The 21,875-nt window shown below is 39.8% G+C and overlaps 1 protein-coding gene across 1 annotated transcript in view; it reads right to left on the bottom strand.

Moving 5' to 3' along the window:
- SWAP70 (switching B cell complex subunit SWAP70) overlaps positions 1–21,875 on the bottom strand; it is an 86,445-nt gene that overhangs the window by 5,999 nt on the left and 58,571 nt on the right. The window contains exons 4-9 of the mRNA XM_033206052.1: positions 20,455–20,682; positions 17,339–17,485; positions 16,118–16,226; positions 12,158–12,339; positions 6,585–6,692; positions 4,585–4,751 (exon numbers count right to left, since the gene is read on the bottom strand). Coding sequence (XP_033061943.1) covers positions 4,585–4,751; positions 6,585–6,692; positions 12,158–12,339; positions 16,118–16,226; positions 17,339–17,485; positions 20,455–20,682 — 941 coding nt within the window. The remainder of the gene's footprint in view (positions 1–4,584; positions 4,752–6,584; positions 6,693–12,157; positions 12,340–16,117; positions 16,227–17,338; positions 17,486–20,454; positions 20,683–21,875) is intronic.

The following is a 21,875-nucleotide window of genomic DNA, read 5'->3' on the forward strand; positions in this document are numbered from 1 at the left end:
CAACATGGGCGCCAGTGGCATCCTCACTGGACTCTTCCCATGGCCTGGCTTGGGCTATAGTTGAGGCTGCTCATCCCCCTGTGGTTCCTGCCTGTGTTCAAGGCTTGATCACCTGCCTTTCTGTGGAACTGGCAAATTATTTAAGAAACTTTCGAAGCATCAATAAATCCAAATCACATTGAAAAAAAGAAACTTTCAACAAATTGTTTTATTGCTTTAGCTAATACAAGGTGGTTTCTGTGGTCTGCAAACAAGACTCCTGACTAAACTTTAGTGCCTCACTCTTTTTCTGTGTATCAGCTTCCTCATTTATCAAAAAAGGAATAGAAACTACACCTACCATCAAAGGTTTATTAATGTATTAAATGTGATAATGCACATAAGGTATTTACATGCCTACCACACAGCAAGGACTGGTAGATAACAGCTCACATTATAGAGGGACAATTATCTCATTTGCTCTGGATACTTCACATTCATTAAGGCTGCCTAAGAGTGTATAGAGTTTTGACAACCACATTTCAGGGATATGAAACTGTAGAACTTGTCAAATCAATTTCTATAAAGCCGAGTCTCCTGGATCCTGTGCTTGTTCTTTTGATATGTTAAATTATCTTCTTGGTCTAAAACCATCATTCTAGCCTGTCAACATCTTTTTTTGATTGCTTATTTTTACATTCTACACATTATATATCTTCACTGTCTGCAAATGAGATAAAGGAACAGAAAGCAACACACTCTGAGTGACTGCTAAATGCTAGGCATTACTCTAAACGCTCTGCATGCGTCATCTCATTTCATCTTCACAACAACTGTATAAAGTTGGTAATTCTCTCAAGTTACACGGCTAAAAGTACCAGAGCTAGGGATCAAACCGTGGCCTCACTCCAGAGCCCAGTCTTTAACCTTCAAATATATGAAAAGTATAATATCAAATGGAAGAGGGACTGTTGTTTCATGTGGCCCCATTGGGTAGAACTTGGATCCATTCATTCATTCAAAAAATAGTCCTTGGGTACTTACTGTGTGCTAGGTACAAGTTGCTGGGAATACAGACATGACTAAGGTGTACTCCTGGGTGTTACAGATCCAAAGTGGGTAAGAGTTATAATAGGACAGATTATGGCTCAGCTTCAAGAACTTTCCAATAACTTGATTTTTCTTATTTTTTTCTTTTTTGAGACAGACTGGAGTGCAGTGGTACAATCTCAGCTTAATGCAACCTCTACCACCTGGGTTCAAGTGATTCTCATGCCTCAGCCTCCCGAGCAGCTGGGATTATAGGCATGCACCACCATGCCCAGCTAATTTTTGTATTTTTAGTAGAGACAGGGTTTCACCATGTTGGCCAGGCTGGTCTCAAACTCCGAGCCTCAAGGGATCCACCTGTCTCAGCCTCCCAAAGTGCTGAGATTACAGCGTGAGTCATGGTGTCCGGCCAGTAACTTAAGTTTTCTAAATTTTAAATGAAAAGTTTTCTTTTGAGTTCTCATTCAGAAGAGGCTACGTCACCTTCAGGATTACACATAAAAAAATAAACGTCATAGCACAAAGAGTGACTACAGTCAATCATAATTTAATTGTACATTTAAACTAACTAAAAGAGTATAATGGACTGTTTGTAAGACTAAGGATAAAAGCTTGAGGTGATGGATACCCCATTTACCCTGATGTGATTATTATACATTGTATGCCTGTATCAAAATATCTCATGTACCCCCACAAATATAAACACCTACTATGTACCCACAAAAATTAAAAGTTAAAACAAAACTTCAATCATAATTTTAAAATTACAAGACCTAGATGTTTCAAGCTTAAGTTCTTGTCTTTTATTTAAACAATTGACTATAAAAAGTTTCTCTGGGTAAACTTAAGACACTGACAGAGAAAGAACTATCCATTAGAAGAATAATGAGATTCCAAATATTCCACAAATGATTAGCTGTTGCTTTAAGAAAGGAGTGAGAAGAGTTAACTGAGCAGACTTTTACACAGGCCCTTGGTGTAAGATTATGTTCATTTCATTAGTGCTGGTTTTCCAACCCAACTCCAGAATGACAGACCTATCCTGAGGAGCAAAGAACAAACCCTCCATGCCAATCTGACAGAAAGTCTCTCTGAATCACGCACAGCCTTCAGTGACTTCAGGAAAGAGGAACACACTTTACTTGAAAATGACCACTAGGCCAGGCACGGTGGCTCACGCCTGTAATCCCAGCACTTTGGGAGACCAAGGCAGGCGGATAATGAGGTCAGGAGATCGAATCCATCCTGGCCAACATGGTGAAACCCCATTTCTACTAAAAACACAAAAATTAGCCAGGTGTGGTAGTGCACACCTGTAGTCCCAGCTACTCAGGAGGCTGAGGCAGGAGAGTCGCTTGAACCCAGGAGGCAGAGGCTGCAGTGAGCCAAGATCACGCAACTGCACTACAGCCTGGTAACGGAGCAAGACTCCGTCTCAGAAAAAAAAAAGGGGGCGGGGGTGCAAATTTGTCCATTTCAGGTTCCAAAAACTAAGAGAAAAAAATAATTTGGAATAATAAAATAATTACATTCATAAAATGCCCTTTGCACATCAAGAAAAAGTTAAATTTGTGTGCAGTACTTTCAGCATATTAGATCAGAGCTGTATGTAGAAGTTATATCTGGATTCAAAAGGTTGAAACCATTTTGCTATTGCTTAAATCAGAGTGTGCAAAATAACTAGCTGGAGTTTTTTGTCGTCGTTGTTTTGTGTTTTTTGAGACAGGGTCTCATTCTGTCCCCCAGGCTGTAGTACAGTGGTGCAAATGCAGCTCACTATAGCCTCAACTTCCTGGACTCAAGTGATCCTCCTGCCTCAGCCTCCCAAGTAGCCTTTAAAAAAAAAAAAAAAAGATGAGGTTTCACCATGTTGCCCAGGCTGGTCATAAACTCCTGGGTTCAAGTGATCCTCCTGCCTTGGGCTCCCAAAGTGCTGGGATTATAGGTGTGAGCCACCACACCTGGCCCAGCCAGAGCTTTTTAAATAACAACACTCGTGTCTGGCTCCTATCCACACATATTTTGATTCAATAAATCTAGAGTGAGGCCCTACATGTGTATTTTTCAGAAGCTTCATCAGGTGATTCTGATATATAACAATGGTTAAAAAACCACTGGCTTCAATTATCCAAAATTATCCCTTATTCAAAAATATCACTCATCCTATAAATACTAAATAACAAAGACTAGTATTTCTAGAGTTATGCAGTTCCCTCTGTGATCTAGTCTCTGCTGTGTCATAATATATTTCCCACAAAACTGCAGTAATACATATAGCATATTTTACCTGTGAATTCTCTGCACAAAAACAATCTATAAACTCTCAACACAGCTCAAATTATGAGGAGGCTCAAAAAATGTTGAGTGTCATGTAGAATGTCACTCTGGACGTCACGCAGCACTCAAACATTCCCATAGAGTGAATCTTCTGCTAAAATCACTGCCCAGTGGCACTGGAAGGGAGTTCCAAGAACCTGGTTAACCTCATAGTGCAGTAAGTTTGTACCTGTGGGGCCTATAAATGCCAGGCAATATGCTACATGCTTAATTTTCTATTTAGAAAATAATTTTTCCTTAAAAAATTTTTTTTAAAAATTAGATTTAAAACCTAAATTTCCAAAACAATTTATTTATTTTTGAAGTCACTTTTGGCAAAACAAACAACTAAAGATGGCTTCTTCTTTCTCTTCCTATCTGAAGACTAATGAAACATCTTTTGCTGCTCTACATGTAAAATGGCAGCCATGGAAAATCTACCCCAGCTCATCTTATAACTGCTCCCCAAAACAGGGGGTCAGAGATCAAAGACTGGACCATGTGCTGCTACTGTAGTAAATACTTTTTAGTGTTGTCTCCCATCCCAGACATCTTAAAGAATGTAAATGGGGCAGCAAAGTAGAAACTGGCAGAGGATATGCTCAATTTTTCCCTTTGGGAGTCTTCGTTTTATTTTATCCTCCCTGCTGCTATGAAGACCCCAAATTGAGAATTTTCATCTGAGAACATGACTATCATAAATAAAATTCTAAGGGGAAAAAAAAATCTAGGTTTCAAATACTTTTAAAATTAGGATTTCAAGTAGTAATTACTGAAGGAATGTTACCAATCCTGAATGACCAAATAGAAACTGCATATTTCCTTCTTATTCCCCAAAACCTGACAGCAACTTCGGCCTGAACAGGCCCCTGCCTGCATACCAACGGCCCTCTCTGGTCTGGAACGTATTGAAGATGCCAAGCTCTCATCAGAGCTAATTCTGGGTTTGTGGATTTTCTCAAATATGACTAAGGGTATCACATCAAACATACCTACCAGACTGCTCCAAAATAGGCCCTTATTTAGCCCCAGAAGCAAGGGTTTCCCAGAGCCCCAGAATGAAAAGAAACACCCCAGCCAGTCGAGTCTCCATGGTCTCTCTAACCTGGACAGCACCTCGAGCTCAGTCACAGCCAGAGCAGAGATACTTCTCCCTCTCCACCAGAGTGTTAGTCATTCCAAGAAACTGTATTAGCCCAGGCAAAGTACACAAAGGCAGTCTGCAAACCAATCTAGCACCTGGCCTGAAGCTTCCGCACCGTCTCTTCATCCTGCCGGGCCTGTCTCTCATCTTCGAGAGCCTCCTGCAGCTTTAGGTACATGTCTTCCAGCTCCCGTACTCGCTGTAAATACTGTTCCAGTTCAGAGGACTTTTGGGCAACCTGTTCTTCCATCTGCTGTCTGATCTGTTGGTATAAAAGGGTCTTGTTTAAGTGCAGGTTGACTTCTTTTTCAGGGAAAGCCTCCCCTCCACCTGAGGGGTTGCCTACAGCTGCGGCCTCAGCCCATCAGCGTGGCAGGACCCTGTCCTTCAATCCTTGAAGGACTGAAGATGGAGGAGATGAGGGCACCACACCCAATTGCAATAATGAAAGAGTATAGGAAGAGCAAATTATAACCTAAATTATGTTCTGCCCTGCTGTATTTTCCATCCCTTCCACTCCACATTTTAAGACTCAAGTCAAGAAAAAAATGTTTCCCTGTATAATTTCTCTCTAAATTCCTTTCTGTCTTAAAGTCACAATCTTTTTACCAATAGAGTCTTCTCTAAAAGGAACGAACCTTTTCCCAGTCAGAACAGTAGAGTGTTACACTAAAGAAGGAAAGCATGGTATTCCTCTGGCACTTCTCTGGCAGCCTCCACTCCCTGGGGCACCTCCAGCCCTAGGGGAACTCAAGCATTTCAGTTAGTCTGTGTAAGTTAATGGTTTTTCCCTTCTGGATTACAGAGTTTTGAATCCCTGCCTTAAAAATTACAAGAACATCCTAAATATAACGAACACATTAGCCTACTTCTCTGCAGTTGATAAAATATTTTCACTTGCATTAGCTCACTCTGTCCTCATAAGAGTCGTGAGAGAGCATATGATCATCCTGTACTTAAAGAAGAGAAAGCCAGTGCTCAATAAGAAGGACCAGAGAGGAAACAAGACCAGACCTTCCGGCTGTTTCTCTGCATCACATCTGCCTTCCTCTTTTCTCTGAAACCACAAACACATCTCTTTCAACTCTAAATAACAAAGAGTGACTAGAGGAAATGTCACATGCATCTATTTAGGCACTGGACTCAGCACTCTCTGACAGAGTATCACTCAATGTAAGAAGACCTGTGTTCTAGCTAACCAGGTAACTACCTAAGACAACCTGGATCTTGCGTCTCTTGAAGATGGAAGCCTCTAGAATAAACCAGAGCTGCCAAGAGCAACAAATCAGAATCTACATGTTCTCACAATTTCAGGATCTCACCCCTGCCATCCTTGCTTATTACAGAGGAGAAATGCCATGGAACCTATGGTTACTTTTTTCATAACTATTTATTTTCCAAATCAGAACTATTTAGAGAATGAAAAGGAATGTTAGTAATAATTATACCAGAATGGCAGGGACTCTCCCAGGCAAACTAGGAAATATAGTCACCCTAACCAAGCATTTATCACATCATTCCACAAATTTCTTTCTTTTATTTATTTATTTATTTATTTTTTGGAGACAGGGCCTTGCACTGTCACCCAGGCTGGAGTGCAGAGTGCAGTGACACAATCACAGCTCACAGTAGCCTTGAACTCCTGGGCTCAAGCAATCCTCCCACCTCAGCCTCCTGAGTAGCTGGAACTACAGGCCTAGCTAATTCTTTTTTTTTTTTTTTTTTTTGTAGATATTGCCCAAGCTGGTCTTGAACTCCTGGGCTCAAGCAATCCTCATGTCTTGGCCTCCCAAAGTGCTGGGATTACAGGAGTGGGCCACCATGCCTGGCTCCATAAATTTCCACTTAGGAGTCTTGAAAACAAGGTTTATGTCTTTTGCCATTACATCTTTGGCACAGTGCCTGGCACATAGAAGGTGCTCAATAAACAGATAATGAATGAATGAACAAACATGCAACTTCCCCTACAGCCCATTCCAGGTCAGTAGCAAAGCCAAGCTGATGACATGCCTCACTGTAGCCTCCAGCCCTTCCCCGTTCCCACGGACCCAAGCTGAGCTACTGCAGCTGCTTTCTCCAGCCACGTGACACTCACAAGCTTCTCTCTTTCCAGCTCTGTGCTGAATCTGGCCTGAAGTTCCACTTGAGTCTGAAGGCGTTTCTTTTCCTCTTCTGCTGCACGAGATGCTGCTTCCTCCAGTTTCTAGCCAAAAACCCATCCACAGAAAAGCAGATGTTAGAGTAGAAGTACATTAGAGAGAGAGACAGTCACACTTAAGTACCAGAAAAGCCAAACATTCTTAACATTCAATAAAGATAATAGAAAAAAAACTTTTAGCTCCATTAGAATTCCAGTCTAACAATCTGCTGAGTCAACATATAAAATAAATTAGGTAAATGAAAGACTACTGATAAGCCTGAACAACATTTTGCAAATAAATTTTTAGTATAGTCATTGAATTAAACTCACTTGCAATTGCACTCATGAGATTTTTATTCATTTATTTATTTTTTGAGACTGAGTCTTGCTCTGTCGCCAGGCTGGAGTGCAGTGGCACGATCTCAGCTCACTGCAACCTCCGCCTCCCGGGTTCAAGTGATTCTCCTGCCTAAGCCTCCCGAGTAGCAGGGACTACAGGTGCACACCACCACCACATCCAGCTAATTTTTGTATTTTTAGTAGAGACGAGGTTTCATCATGTTGGCCAGGGTGGTCTCGATCTCTTGACCTCATGATCTGCCCACCTCAGCCTCCCAAAGTGCTGGGATTACAGGTGTAACCCACCATGCCCAGCCACATTCATGAGATTCGAGAGCTGTTTCTTGAGTTCTTTCTGTACAGTTTCATCATCTTATACATTATTCCTTATAACTTTTACCAGAACCAATTTCTAGAAGGGTGGCATGAGGAACTCCACAGACCCTTTCCCCAGTAAAATAACCATAACTGGTGAAAATTATTGTTAAAAAAAAAAAACCTTTAAAAGTCTCTAGAAATTATGTTAAGGACATTCTAAAACAGAGAACATTTATCTAAGAAAATCTAACTCTCAGTAAGAACAGTGAGGGTCTGTGGCATATGATGCACTCCCTCCCCTCCCCCACAGTGTCAGTGAGAAGGAAGCTCTTCTCCTGGCAGATGGAACCCCAAACAAGGGTTCTCTTCCCCTCAGCTCAAGTCTAGGGCTATGATACCTTCCTGAGAGGGGCAGGCTGACTGCCAGAATTTCCCTTTGTCCCCAGCTGCATGTTGCAGAAACTTTATTCCAGGTAAGAGTGGCTGAGAATTAAGAGGAGGCCAGTGGCTCCATGAGAACAACACGCTAACCCACAGACCAGCTAAGAGTGTTGTTGGTTGGTTGGTTGGTTGACTGATATGAGGTCTCGCTATGTTGCCCAGGCTGGTCTCAAATTCCTGGCCTCAAGTGATCCTCCTACCCTGTCCTCCCAAAGCAATTAACAGGTGTGAGCCACGGCTCTTGCCAGACTAGCCAAATGTCTGACAGAACCAGAGAAAGAGACAGCCAAGAAGAGTTCTCATGTAGCAGGAACAAGTCTCAAAGACTGACCTTAAAGACTACATGTAGGCCTGAATTTAAATGATCTCAGACTGTGAGGCAATTCAGGTTTCAGGGCATTGTGGAGAACAACAGAACAAAATTAGTGAACTCTAACAGCTGTTGGTGTGGTACCAACAGAGGTGGAAAGCTTAAATGAGAGATCAGAGAAAGACACTCAAAGAGTACCCTGCAAAAATCAGGGTCTTCACAGGGTGACTGTGCTCCTGTCCAAGCCTGCACCTCTGAGGAGCAATAGTCAGAAGCTTCACACTGTGAGGAAAACAAACTTCACTGAAATAGTTCAGCCAAGTCACTAAACAAATAAAGGAACAAACCACAACAGGCCCTTGGGGAGAAGGGTAGAATCAGAATCCAGAGTTGCTACCACACATTATCTAAAATGTCTAGTTTTCTACAATAAATTATGAGACATGCAAAGAAAGAGGAAAGTATGGCCCACATACAGGGGAAAAAGCAGGCAATGGAAACTGCCTATGAAGAGGCCCAGATGGTGGATTTAGCACATGAAGACTTCAAAGCAGTTATAAATATTGTATGCTCAAATAACTAAAGGGAAACATACTTACAGAAGTAATGGAAGGAATGATAATATCCCATCAAATAGAGAATAATAAAGAGATATAAATCACAGAAAGAACCAAATGGAAATTCTGGAAGCAAAAAGTCCCATAACTGCAAAGAAAAATTCATGAGAGGGACTCAACAGTATATTTGGGCTACAAGAAAAATCTACTAAAGATAGATCTATATAAGTTATGCAACTGGAAAACAGAAAGAAAAAAAAAGAAGAAGAAAAATGAACACAGCCTTAGAGAAATGTGGGACACCATTATGTTTACCAACATTTGCATAATGGAAGTATCAGAAGAGGGAGAAAAAAGCAGAAAAAATATTTGTGGCTGAAAACTTATCCAGCTTAAGGCAAAACATTGATCTACATATTCAAGTTCAATACACTCTAAAGAGGATAAACACAAAGAGATCTATACCCACATACACCACAGTAAAACAGTTGAAAGACAAAGACCAAAAAATAATCTTAAAAGCAGAAAAAGAAAAATGATTTACCACACACAAGGGAACTCCTGCAAATTTGACAGCTGACATCTCATCAGAAAGTTCTGACCAGTTCTGACCAAAATATTATAAATAGAAGTATAGTGTGACATTTCTGGGCTGGAGCACTGCACTGCCAAACCCTAGAACACTTTTTCTTCCAGCACAGTGAATAGCAACACTCAAGATGGTGGGTGGTCCATCAGCCTGGATTTCATAATTACACACTTTGACCCAGCATTCCCACTTCGAGAATTCATTCCCCAGAGATACCAGAACATGTATGAACACATATACAATGACACAGGTACAAGATAATTCCCTACAGCATTACCTATTAAAAGATTAAAACAACCCAAATGTTCACTAACAGGGAATGATTAAGTAATGACACTGTTGTATAACAGAATACTCTACAGCCATAAAAAAGAATGAGGAAACTCTCTTTATACTGATATGGAAAGGTCTAAAAAATAAACTAAGTGAAATAAACTAGAGGCAGAACAGTAATACTGGTATATACTTTTGTGTGTTTAAAAAATGGGAAAATAAGAATGTATATTCATATTTCCTTACCTTGGGCAAGGGGTAGAAATTCATAATTGGGAGAGGGGGAGGAAATCTTTCACAGCTGCCTTTTTATATTTGTGTATTTTGAACCTACCCAAATGATTTTTAAAAGAAACAAAACTAGAAATAAAAATTTAAGTAAACTCTTTAAGTAAATCTATTAATTTATAAAAACTACCATGATTTCTTATTCCTTCTTCTAATTAAAATGAGGCCTGTCAAATTTTAAGAAACCCACAGATACATAACCTAATTCCAGATGATTAAAAGATTCAGCTGGGCATGGTGCTTCATTCCTGTAATCCCAGCACTTTGGGAAGCTGAGGTGGGTGGATCACTTGAACCCAGGAGTTTGACACTAGCTTGGGCAACATGGCAAAACCCCATCTCTATTAAAAATACAAAAAATTAGCCTGTAGTCCCAGCTACTTGGGATATTGAGGCAAGAAGATCTCTTGAGCAGGGGAGTAAGCAACCATTGCACCACTGCACTCCAGCCTGAACAACAGAATGAGAACCTGTCTCAAAATAAATAAATTTAATTAAATATTCATCTAAGCTGTGTTTTTCTAAGAATGTCTCCATGAAAAAATTGAAGAACTGTGTTAGTTGACAAGAAAATCAAAGATTATTAAGCTATCTATAAGAATTTTTCAGCACCTATCCAAGAATCCTAAATCAGTCATCTAAATAATTCTATAAACGTAGGTAGTGGGAAAGCTGTCTACATAGGTCTACAGCTTGCTAACACCAGGCATGCCTTCTTCACATTATACAGAGCAGAACACTACATGCTCCTGGATGGCAGAATTTAAAAGTTAAAAAGGGCATCGACGTATGAATCTCAAATGTACAACGCTAAGTCAAAGAATCCAGTCTTAAAATGTACATTCTGTATGATTTCATTTACATGACAATTTGGAAAAGGCAAAAATACAGGAACAGAGAATTGATCAGTGGTTTCCAGGGGTTAGGGATGAGGGAAAGATCTGAATAAAGAATATAAAATGCTCCAAAATCTGAAACTTTTTGAGCTCTGACATAATGCTCAAAGGAAATGCTCGCTGAAGCATTTCCAATTTCAGACTTTTGGATTTGGGAGGCTGAGGCAAGAGAATCTCAACTGGTAAATACGGTATATAAAGTAAACATTCCAAAATCCAAAAACATCCCAAATCTGAAACACTTCAGGTCATAAGCATTTCGGATAAGGGATACTCAACCTGTACTGGCAATAATCTATCTTAACCTGGGTAGCATTTTCATGGGTATTCACTGTATGATTATTTGTATATACACATTTCATATTCTCTTCTGCAGGTATGAGCTACTTTATAATTTTAAAATTCTAAAAAAGGACACCAAGTTCTAGCTCCCCGCCATTCCCTCATAACACCCACTTTTGATGTGTGCACAGTGGAAGGAAGCAGCAGCAATCACATACTGCAGGTGCTCAGCGTAACCTTTAAAAGGAATTTTTACAGAAAATGTATTGCAGCAGAAAGAGGCAAGATGCAAGAGTGTTTCGGGGGCGGGAGGCAGTCAGAAACAAGGAGCTGCTTTTACAAAATTAAGTGTGTGAGAGTAGTAACTGTTTCTAAGATTATACATATGCCCACACAACTCCTAAGATTATAAAAGCATTCTTTAAAATCTTCATGAGTCTACCCTACTCAGAGGAAATTCAGCATACAATGTGGCATTTCTATGGGTTACCAAGGGAGAACCCCACTAGGAATGTGGAGTCATAGATTATGAGCGCCCCCATATCCCAGGGCAAAGTTTTTGCACAGATGTGCACGAAAGAGTCCTTGAGCTTGTGGTTAGCAGGTGCTCACTGATTCAAGGCAGACAGACTCAGCACAAAAGTGTCTCAAATAAAGACCATAGTCATATACTGGGAACTCACTACCACCCCTGGGATCATGACATAACCGAGGAACTGTTCCCAGTGAACATCAACTATCTCATACAGCATATGGTACTTGACCTCCTAGCCTTGAGATGGAAGGAAAAGCTGACCCAGACTGTATCTTAACTCCAAATAGTATGTAAAACTAACAGTTAAGCATCTTCCAAGGTACTCATGAGTGAAGATGGGAGCTAAGGAGAAAACTAAAAAGCAACACACCTTGCCCAGGTCACTAAAAACAGCCTTGACATCCTCAAGGGAATGAAATTTCCCATCTTCTGACAAAATTCAACTGTGCTCATTATTATTAAAAATATTCCTTCCTAGCCAAAGAAATGTTTTTGCTGCCGAGATCAACATAGTTTCAGGGCTAGGAAAACCAGTGTGTCTCAGTTGATGTTCTGGAAACACTTTTGAGAACAGTTCACCACAAGTATCTCCCTAAAACTGCACTACATTCGTCTTGGTAGAACCAACACCCCTAAGCAAGGCACGATGGCTTCTGCAGGGGAATGAAAGGCCCTCTCCCAGCCCAGCGCCCATTCCCACCTTCCGCACAGCCTCCAGCTCCTGCTGCTTGCTTTCATTGGCGACCTGGAGCTCCTTCATTTGTCGCTCCAGTTCCTCTTGTTCAGCCAGCTGCTTCTTCCGGAGTTCTTTCCGACGCTGGCGGGCTTCTTTGTGTGGTGGAGGGCTGCCCAGCTTCAACAGATGAATAGTAGAATGAATGGCTGTAAAAGGTGTAGGAGAAAAAAAAATGGGGAAATAATAGTTATTCTTTGTAAGCCTACTATGCAAATGGCACGGTGGGAAGAAAACAAGACAGGGAGCCAGAGGCCCAGTATAGATTCTGATTTTGCCACTCCGTAGTGGGATGACCCTGAGCAGTCACATAACCTCTCGCTTTTTTTCAGAGTTCCCCTCAAGAAATAACCTCTTGCAGCATCAGTTTCCTCACCTCTAAAATGAGAGATGATCTATAAAGTCCTTTCTAGCTCCAAAATTCCGTAACTGTATCTGTGCTCAGAAGCACTCAATCTGGGAATATTGCACACATTTTTAAGAACTAATGACAATACTTTCAACTCCTTTCTCTATACTTCTCAAAAAGCCAAACAAGATTAAGACATAGTAAGGACAGAGATTCAAGTTTCTGATATCTAATTTGCAACCTACTGTGTTCAGTTGGCCTATCATCTATGCCTTATGCAACCCCTTCCTGAGATAACAGGTTAACAGCAGCTGTCATTTATTTTAAAAATAAAATAAATACATCCTTTACATGCATTATCTAACTTTTTATACCACATCTGATTTTTCTTTTGATATTTTAAATTACTCAAATGTAATTTCTTGAATAGCTAATACTTTCACATAGTTCAAATTCAAAGACACACAGGAAAGTCTCCCTCCTACTCCTGTACCTCAAGTACCGGATTCCCCTCCCCACTAGTAACTAAAGGTAACAGTTTCTTACGCATCTTTCCGGAGATAGTATAAGCCTATACAAATAAATATGTATATATGTCTTCCACCTTCTTTTCACACAAATGATGGCACAACACACTCTTCTAACCCTCAGTTTTTTTCATTTAATCTATCTCACAGTTCCCATTATCGATACATAAAGTACTATACATAAAGTACTGCATTGTATACACCATTGTGCAACTAAACCATAACTTATTCAACTATTTCCCTATTAACAGCTAACTAGATTGTTTGCAATCTATGTCATTTTGAAAAATGTGTGAGTATATTTGTCATTATCTATTTTCTAACCCTCACCACCACCCTGGGAAGAAGGTACTATTATTATCCCCACTCCGCAGAAGAGAAAAGCAGTTACAGAATTTATAACTCAACCCAAGAGACCCAGGAAAGAGCAAGCAAACCAGGTGCATTTGCCTCAAACTCTTAAACCACATCAAAAATTCTCCAATATAACATAATTTTATCTATGTCTAAGAATATAATATTCAGAATCTCCTTTCAGGATTTTTTTTTAAAAAGCCCTCTTATATTGCACTTTATTCTTTACTAATTTTGGAATAATGGAACACTTTAAAGTTATTCATTCACTACGGAGCCATAAAAAAGAACAAAATCATGTCTTTTGCAGCAACATGAATGCAGCTAGAGGCCACTATCCTAAGCAAATTAATGCAGAACAAAAAACCAAATAATGAATGTTCTCCCTAATAAGTGGGAGCTAAAAACTGGGTACTCATGGACATAAAAGTGGCAACAACAGACACTAGGGACTACTGGGATGGGAGGTAGAGAGGGGGGAAGAGGTTGGAAAACTCTGTTGGGTACAATGCTCACTTCCCAGGTGATAGATTCAATCATACCCCAAACTTCGGCATTACACAATATACCCATGTAACAGACCTGCACATGTACCCCTGAATCTAAAATAAAAGTTGAAATTATTTTTTTAAAAGGTTATTAATTCAAAAGTTTGTGTTCTTGAGTTAGTTACCCAAAATTAGTAATTTCTCGTGGAAATAATGGATCTTGAAAATCACTTGAAATATTAAAAAACTATTGCATAATTCCTCTTTTCTTTTACATATTACCTCAAGCTCAAGATGGCCACTTTAAAATTCTTCACAGTCCTTAAAGGGGAAAATTCTATACTCTTCAAATAATAAGTAAAACCTAAAATCTCTAAGATACGGAATCAACCCACGTGGTCCACCAACAGTTGTAGTGTGTGCATATACACATATACCTTGGAATACTACTCAGTCATTAAAAAAAGAATGAAATAATGTATTTTGCAGCAATATGGATAGAACTAGAGGCTATTATCTTGAAATATTTCTTTAAATAACCCATAAACAGAACATAAAATACTACATGTGCTTTTTTTTTTTTAAAGTAGAGACAGGATTTCACCGTGTTAGCCAAGATAGTCTCGATCTCCCGACCTTGTGATCCACCCACCTCGGTCTCCCAAAGAGCTGGGATTACAGGCATGAGCCACCGTGCCAGGCCTACATGTTCTTATTTATAAGTGGAAATTAAAATATGTGTACACGTGGACATAGAGCATGGAATACTAGACATTGGAGACTCATAAATGTGGGAAGGCAGGAGGCTGGCAAGGGATGAGAAATTACCTTAAAGCTACTATTCGAGTGATTGTTACACTAAAAGCTCAGATTTCATCACTACACAATATATTACTGTAGCAAAACTATACTTGCAACCCCAAAATCTATTTAAAAAGTAAATCGGCCGGGCGCGGTGGCTCAAGCCTGTAATCCCAGCACTTTGGGAGGCCGAGATGGGCGCATCACGAGGTCAGGAGATCGAGACCATCCTGGCTAACACGGGGAAACCCCGTCTCTACTAAAAACTACAAAAAAAACTAGCGGGACGACGTGGCGGCGCCTGTAGTCCCAGCTACCCAGGAGGCTGAGGCAGGAGAATGGCGTGAACCCGGGAGGCGGAGCTTGCAGTGAGCTGAGATCCGGCCACAGCACTCCAGCCTGGGTGACAGAGCGAGACTCCGTCTCAAAAAAAAAAAAAAAAAAAAAAAAGTAAATCTCCCATTTATAATTTACCCCAGGTTCATTATGCAAACAAAACTAGTGAAAACTTTGAGAGCTCATCTTAATTTGTTTTTCTCTCAGCTACTGTATCACATGCAGAAATAACTACAGACAATGAGGAAATAATGCCTTAGCATCCTTCATGAGATTCAAAACTAGAAAGTCAGAGGTCTCAGCTGGGCATAGTGGCTCACGCCTGTAACCCCAGCACTTTGGGAGGCCAAGGCAGGTGGATCACAAGGTCAGGAGATTGAGATCAATGTGACCAACATGGTGAAACCCCATCTCTGCTAAAAACACAAGAACATTAGCTGGGCGTGCTGGCTATAGTCCCAGCTACTCTGGAGGCTGAGGCAGGATAATTGTTTGAACCTGGGAGGTGGAGGTTGCAGTGAGCCAAGATCGTGCCAAGGCACTCCAGCCTGGGCGACAGAGCGAGACTCCATCTCAAAAAAAAAAAAAAGAAGAAAGAAAAGAAAAGAAAGAAAGAAAGAAAGAAAAGAAAGAAAGGAAGGAGGGAAGGAAGGGAAGGAAGGGAAGGAAGGAAAGGAAGGAAGGAAGGAAGGAAAGAAAGGAAAGAAAAGAAAGAAAGAGTCAGAGCTCTCAAGTTATATAATGGCAAATAATAAAAATCACCTGGCCGGGCGCGGTGGCTCAAGTCTGTAATCCCAGCACTTTGGGAGGCCGAGACGGGCGAATCACGAGGTCAGGAGATCGAGACCATCCTGGCTAACACGGTGAAACCCCGTCTCTACTAAAAAATACAAAAAACTAGCCGGGCGTGGTGGCGGGCGCCTGTAGTCCCAGCTACTCAGGAGGCTGAGGCAGGAGAATGGCGTAAACCCGGAAGGTGGAGCTTGCAGTGAGCTGAGATCCGGCCACTGCACTCCAGGCTGGTGACAGAGCGAGACGCCGTCTCAAAAAAAAAAAAAAAAAATCACCTTACCTTGAATCCACTCCTGTTTCTTCTTCTTATCTGAAGCACTGATTTCAAAAGTCTTATCAAAACATTTTACGAGAAAAAGACATTTCTTTCCATCTTTGTCAGGCAAGGACTAAAACAGAAAGCAAAGTTAGTTCTTCCAAATTTTAAGTAAAAATCAGCTGAAACTTAATGTCAATGAAAAATACCTATAAATGCATATTACTTATTTACTAATGCTGTTTCCTAAGCACATCACTTATGGTAAAAATGACCCCATTGGTTTACTACATCTAGACTGGGAAAACTATAAACACCTCATAGAATGCCATGCACTGCGATTTCCTGGGCATAGCAGCTCTTACCCTGAGCACCTCCCTTGCAGGAATTCTGGAAGGTACATCTGTGATGATGTTACAAGAGGTATTAACTCCTGTGGGATATGAAGCACCTAAGCTAGGGTGATTCCTACATTTGCATAATGTGGCTTTCTTTCCTTGCACTTGGAATGTTGTGGCTGGCAACCTGTGGTTTCTGTCCTATATGTTTATGAGTAAACTGGCCTTTGGTAGCCTTGTAGTTCCCTACGTTTAGTTAAATCTAAGCAGACTCCTTCATGGACTTTACACATCTCAAGACATTATTATTCACTAAAATACATTATAGTTTATGCGTGAGATTTCGGGTATTTAAACGTTCTTCAACACATACAGACACGGGGACAGTTCATATAAAAATTAAAAACTCAAAAATTTATGTTCTTGAGAATTTCACTTCTTTCAAGAATTAGTACCTATGAATAAAGTGTCCTGAAAGTCACCCAAAGCATTCAAAGACAATGCTGACATCTTCTTTTATTTCTTGCACTCAAAATGTCCCAGATTTTCTGGCATATTTGTGATTCCAAATATTGTCTTACTGAATATTTTTTTTACTTTATTATCTCTTTTATGACTCCATTTTATTCAATAAATGATTCCTTAAATGTTCCAATAAATGACTTAATCCTTATATTTTGTTCACAAGTATAAGGTTGAAAATAAATTCATATTAGAAAAAAATTTTGTCAGCTGTCTTTAATGTTTGGTTCAGAAACCATGGCAACTGTATGCCTATGTTATTTTGGAAATGTAAATTTGGGGATTATTTTAAGGTTCTAGAGTCTAGGTGGAAGAAGGTGAGAAGCTACTTCAGCATCAGGGGGCAGCATGGGGTAATAATGCAAAGAAGTAACACTAGACTCACCTCTACACAGCAATTTTCATCTAAGAGAATGTCTCCTTTCTTATCTTTCAGATCCTCACTCACATAGTAAGAAATTATGTTGGGTTTTAGTACAAACCATCGTTCAGTCCAGTTTTTCCGTCTGTGGCCCTTTTTCATCATGTAACCCTGTGAAAGATAAAATGTGATACAAATTCTTGTCCTTTTACTTGTAAGAGCTGACATCTCTTCCTTGATATACTTGCCTACTCCATTATTTGATATATGATCCTGAAAACATGAACACCAATTGTTCTTGGACCCTCTGAGAATCTAGGAAAGCGAGGAGCATTACACCCAGTCATGCAAGCATAACCGGACAAAAATCTGCATATAATTTCAGACACTTCAGAGACAACCCCTCCCCAAAATGATATGCAGATAACAGAACCCCCTTGATATTAAGTAGCATTTGACATTTTTTTAAAAATCATTATCTTTTAGAGATACCTATTGAAATGTTTATAAACAAAATAAAATACCTGAGATTTGCTTCAAAATAATACAGGAGAGGTAAAAGTAGGTGGGGTAGGATTAGCCAAATGTTGGTGGTTACTGGAGTTGGCTGATGGGTATGTGGGAGTTTATTATACTGGTCTATTTCACTTAAAAAGAAAGAATGAACCCCTAACAATGATTCTCTGTAAATTAAAACCTCAATTAGGCCTGATGCAGTGGCTCATGCCTGTAATCCCAGCACTTTGGGTGGCCACGGCAGGAGGATCATTTGAGGCCAAGAGTTCAAGATCACCATGGCAACATAGTGAGACCTCATCGCTACAAATTTTTTTTTCTTTTTAGAAGGAGTAACACTCTGTCGCCCAGGCTGGAATGCAGTGGGTGCGATTTCGGCTCACTGCAACCTCTCTGTCTCCCAGGTTCAAGTGATTCTCCTGCCTCAGCCTCCTGAGTAGTTGGCACGCCACGATGCCCAGCTAATTTTTGTATTTTTAATAAAGACAGGGTTTCAACATGTTGGCCAGGATGGTCTCTAGCTCCTGATCTCGAGTTCTGCCCGTCTCAGCCTCCCAAAGTGCTGGGATTACACGCGTGAGCCACTGCGCCCAGCCAAAATTTTTAAATAAAATAAGTAAAACCTCAATCAATGAAAATGCTAAAGCTTGGCCACATATATCTTCTCAACAAATATTCAAGGACTTCCACCTCTGGTACCAACCTACCTTTCTGCCTGACCTCTCGGTATTCTGAAGGAGGAACTCTGCCCCAGACGCAGGAAAATACTGCACCAGGAGTTTGAATACTGGCTTCTAAATGTGGCTTCTAAGCTAACACTCACTAGCTCTGTATTTCCTTCCCACAGATTGGCCTCAAAGGTGTGTGACTCAAATGTTTACTTAAGCAAAATTATACATTATTATAGGCCAAAGCCCTTCAGGCTTGTTTAAGAATACTTGCTATTTTTAGTATTAAATCTACAGGTGCTGATAGCGCATGATAGAATATACATATCATTAAATATATATGATATCGATTGAAGTTTCAGTTGGTTATTATACTAAGTTCTAATCATATTACATATTCAGTTTCCTAATCTTTGGACATTTAAGCAAAAGCTATCTCATACTGCAATTCTACTACAGTCATATCCTGCCATCCTAAGAGGCTGAGAATTCCACTTCAGATGGAGACCACGTCTCATACCTCTTTGTAGCACCAAAAACCTATACAAATTCAGACTCAACGTTTATGATGTGCTCCATTAGGAAAAAAAAAGAACAAAGACAACACTATTACCTATGGAAGAAAGAAAGGATCAAAGTAAGGGAATCCCAAATCAGTTATTATTCAATATAATAATGTAAGAAGTTTCAAAGAGCCACCAAAAAAATATAAATTGTATTTAACAAGCATCAAGCTTCATCTGCTATGCTGGGTGCTAAGAAAAAGATGACAGTCTAAGTAAGACAAAAGCAACTTTGTTACATAAAGGTATTTTTTTCCTCACAAATAGAGGCATTTTTCTGATTTTATAAAAATAATATAAAATCATATAGAAAGTCCAATAATACAGAAAGGAATAAAGAAGAAAAAAATTCACCAAAATCCCACCATCTAGAGGTATCACTGTAAACATTTTGGCAAGCATCTTCCCGACAGCTCTACATACACACATTAACATTACCTGAAGGGGATTACAAGGTATCTCCTGTTCAGCAGTGTGGTTTTTTTTCCACTCAGCATTATGCCATGGAGATCTTTCTGGATCAATGGTTATGAATGCACACATGACAGGAAGATACTTTAAAAATATTTTGGAAATGGGCTGGGTGCAGTGGCTCACACCTGTAATGCCAGCACTTTGGTAGGCCAAGGCTGGTGGATCACAAGGTCAAAAGATCGACACCATCCTGGCCAACATGGTGAAATCCCATCTCTACCAAAAATACAAAAATTAGTTGGGCATGGTGGCGCACGCCTATAGTCCCAGCTACTCAGAAGGCTGAGGCAGGAGAATTGTTTGAACTTAGGAGGCGGAGATTGCAGTGAGCCAAGATCATGCCACTGCACTCCAGCCTGGTGACAGAGCGAAATTCCGTCTCCAAAAAAAAAAAAAAAGTTAATATATAGTAATATATGTATTCTTAACTGTACTTAAAATTCTTAACTGTACTTTAAAATTGCACCAATAATTTTTTTAAATGAAAAGCCTAATACAAGACTGGAAAAATAAGAAATTTTATTCCTATTCAAAATCAGGCCAGGCCCAGTGGTTCACACCTGTAATCCCAGCACTTTGGGAGGCCGAGGTGGATGGATTACTTGAGGTCAGGCATTCGAGACCAGCCTGATCAACATGGTAAAACCCCATCTCTACTAAATATACAAAAATTAGCTGGGCATGGGGGTGCATGCCTTCAAGGCACAAGAATCCCTTGAACCCAGGAGATGGAGGTTGCAGTGAGCCAAGTTCATGTCACTGCACTCCAGAATGGGTGACAGAGCAAGACTGCCTCAAAAAAAAAAACGAAATCAGTGTAGGAAAATAAGTGACTTATACTCATCTTTGTGATAAAAATATTAATTTTAAAATGTCAAATTCTAAAGATGAGAAAAAAATACAGTAACAAAATTCTTACCTGTTTTAACACATCTAATATAAGTTCATTAAAGACTTCATTAATTGCCATAGACACAGTCTGCCGATCCATGCCTTTGCTAAACTGTCCATTTCCAATAAGTTCAATAAGTTCCCACGCAGAAAGGCCATTTTTACTGTCATCAAAGTTGATTTTATAATGTTCAAATTGTTCTTGCTGCCAGCCTCCTCCCATAGCTTCTGTAAGCTTCTTAAGCAGGTATTCAATCTATATAAAGAATGTAGAAGGAACAATTATTTCCTAGTTAAAAAAAACTTTTTAACATAGTTATGTATTTATGTTATAAACACTGATATGTTCAACTTAGGAAATACTCTTTACCATTCCAGAAATGCCTATCTTTAAAGAGTCTCCTAAAATACAGGGATAGGAGTATAAATAAAATGCCACTGGTCTGTATTAGTGCAGAATAAGTAAAGGAATCAAAAACTGATAACCCTCTAATAGTGCAGTATATTTGTATGCAGAGCTAAAACAAACTGAACAGATATGAGAATATACAAACGAATTAATGTGATCCAATTACTCTGTTAAATATTTCAATATATCAGAACATTAGTCTTACTGAACATATAAGTGCTAAATTAAACATCTCAAAGTAATACGTATAAGTTATTGATCAATTTACAAACTTTCCACATAAGCCAATTATTCAAAATTCATGCTGCTTCCTCCCACTGGAACACTACAATGTTGTAAATAATGGTGGAATACCTAGCCTGAGCAGGAAAAGCTTACTAAATCCTAAAACATCATACTTTGTGTAGAAAATACTGCTATTGAAATAACAGCAGTTAGGCCAGGAGCAGTGGCTCATGCCTATAATCCCAACTCTTTGGGAAGCCAAGGCAGGAGGATCACTTGAAGTATGGAGTTCAAGACCAGCCTGGCCAACATGGTGAAACCCCATCTCTACTAAAAATACAAAAAAGTTAGCCAGGCATGTGGCACACACCTGTAATCCCAGCTACTCAGGTGGCTGACGCATGAGAAACACTTGAACCTAAGGCAGAGGTTGCAGTGAGCGGAGATCGTGCCACTGCACTCCAGCCTGGGCAACTGAGCAAGACCCTTGTTTCAAAAAAAAAAAAAAATAGTAAAGAAAGAAATAACAGCAGTTAAACAAAACAATAAGGCAGTAAAACTGAATGAGAATTGATACCTCTTATCTTCTGGAAAGCCCACATATCCTACAGTGCTCTCAAACTCAACATACGTACAAAAATGAATGAATCCTCTCTACCTTCCAAATGGCTTCCCCCCTCTATTATTGATTTCCATTAGGAAATAACACCATTCACACATCCATGTCAGGATTCTTGCTCCCCACCCTCCACATCAAACCAATGACAAAATCCTGCTGTTTTATTTCCCTAAATGAGCTCCCTAATAAGTTTGAA

This window comes from Trachypithecus francoisi, unplaced genomic scaffold, assembly GCF_009764315.1.
Source record: "Trachypithecus francoisi isolate TF-2019V2 unplaced genomic scaffold, Tfra_2.0 Lachesis_group8, whole genome shotgun sequence".
NCBI lineage: Eukaryota > Metazoa > Chordata > Mammalia > Primates > Cercopithecidae > Trachypithecus > Trachypithecus francoisi.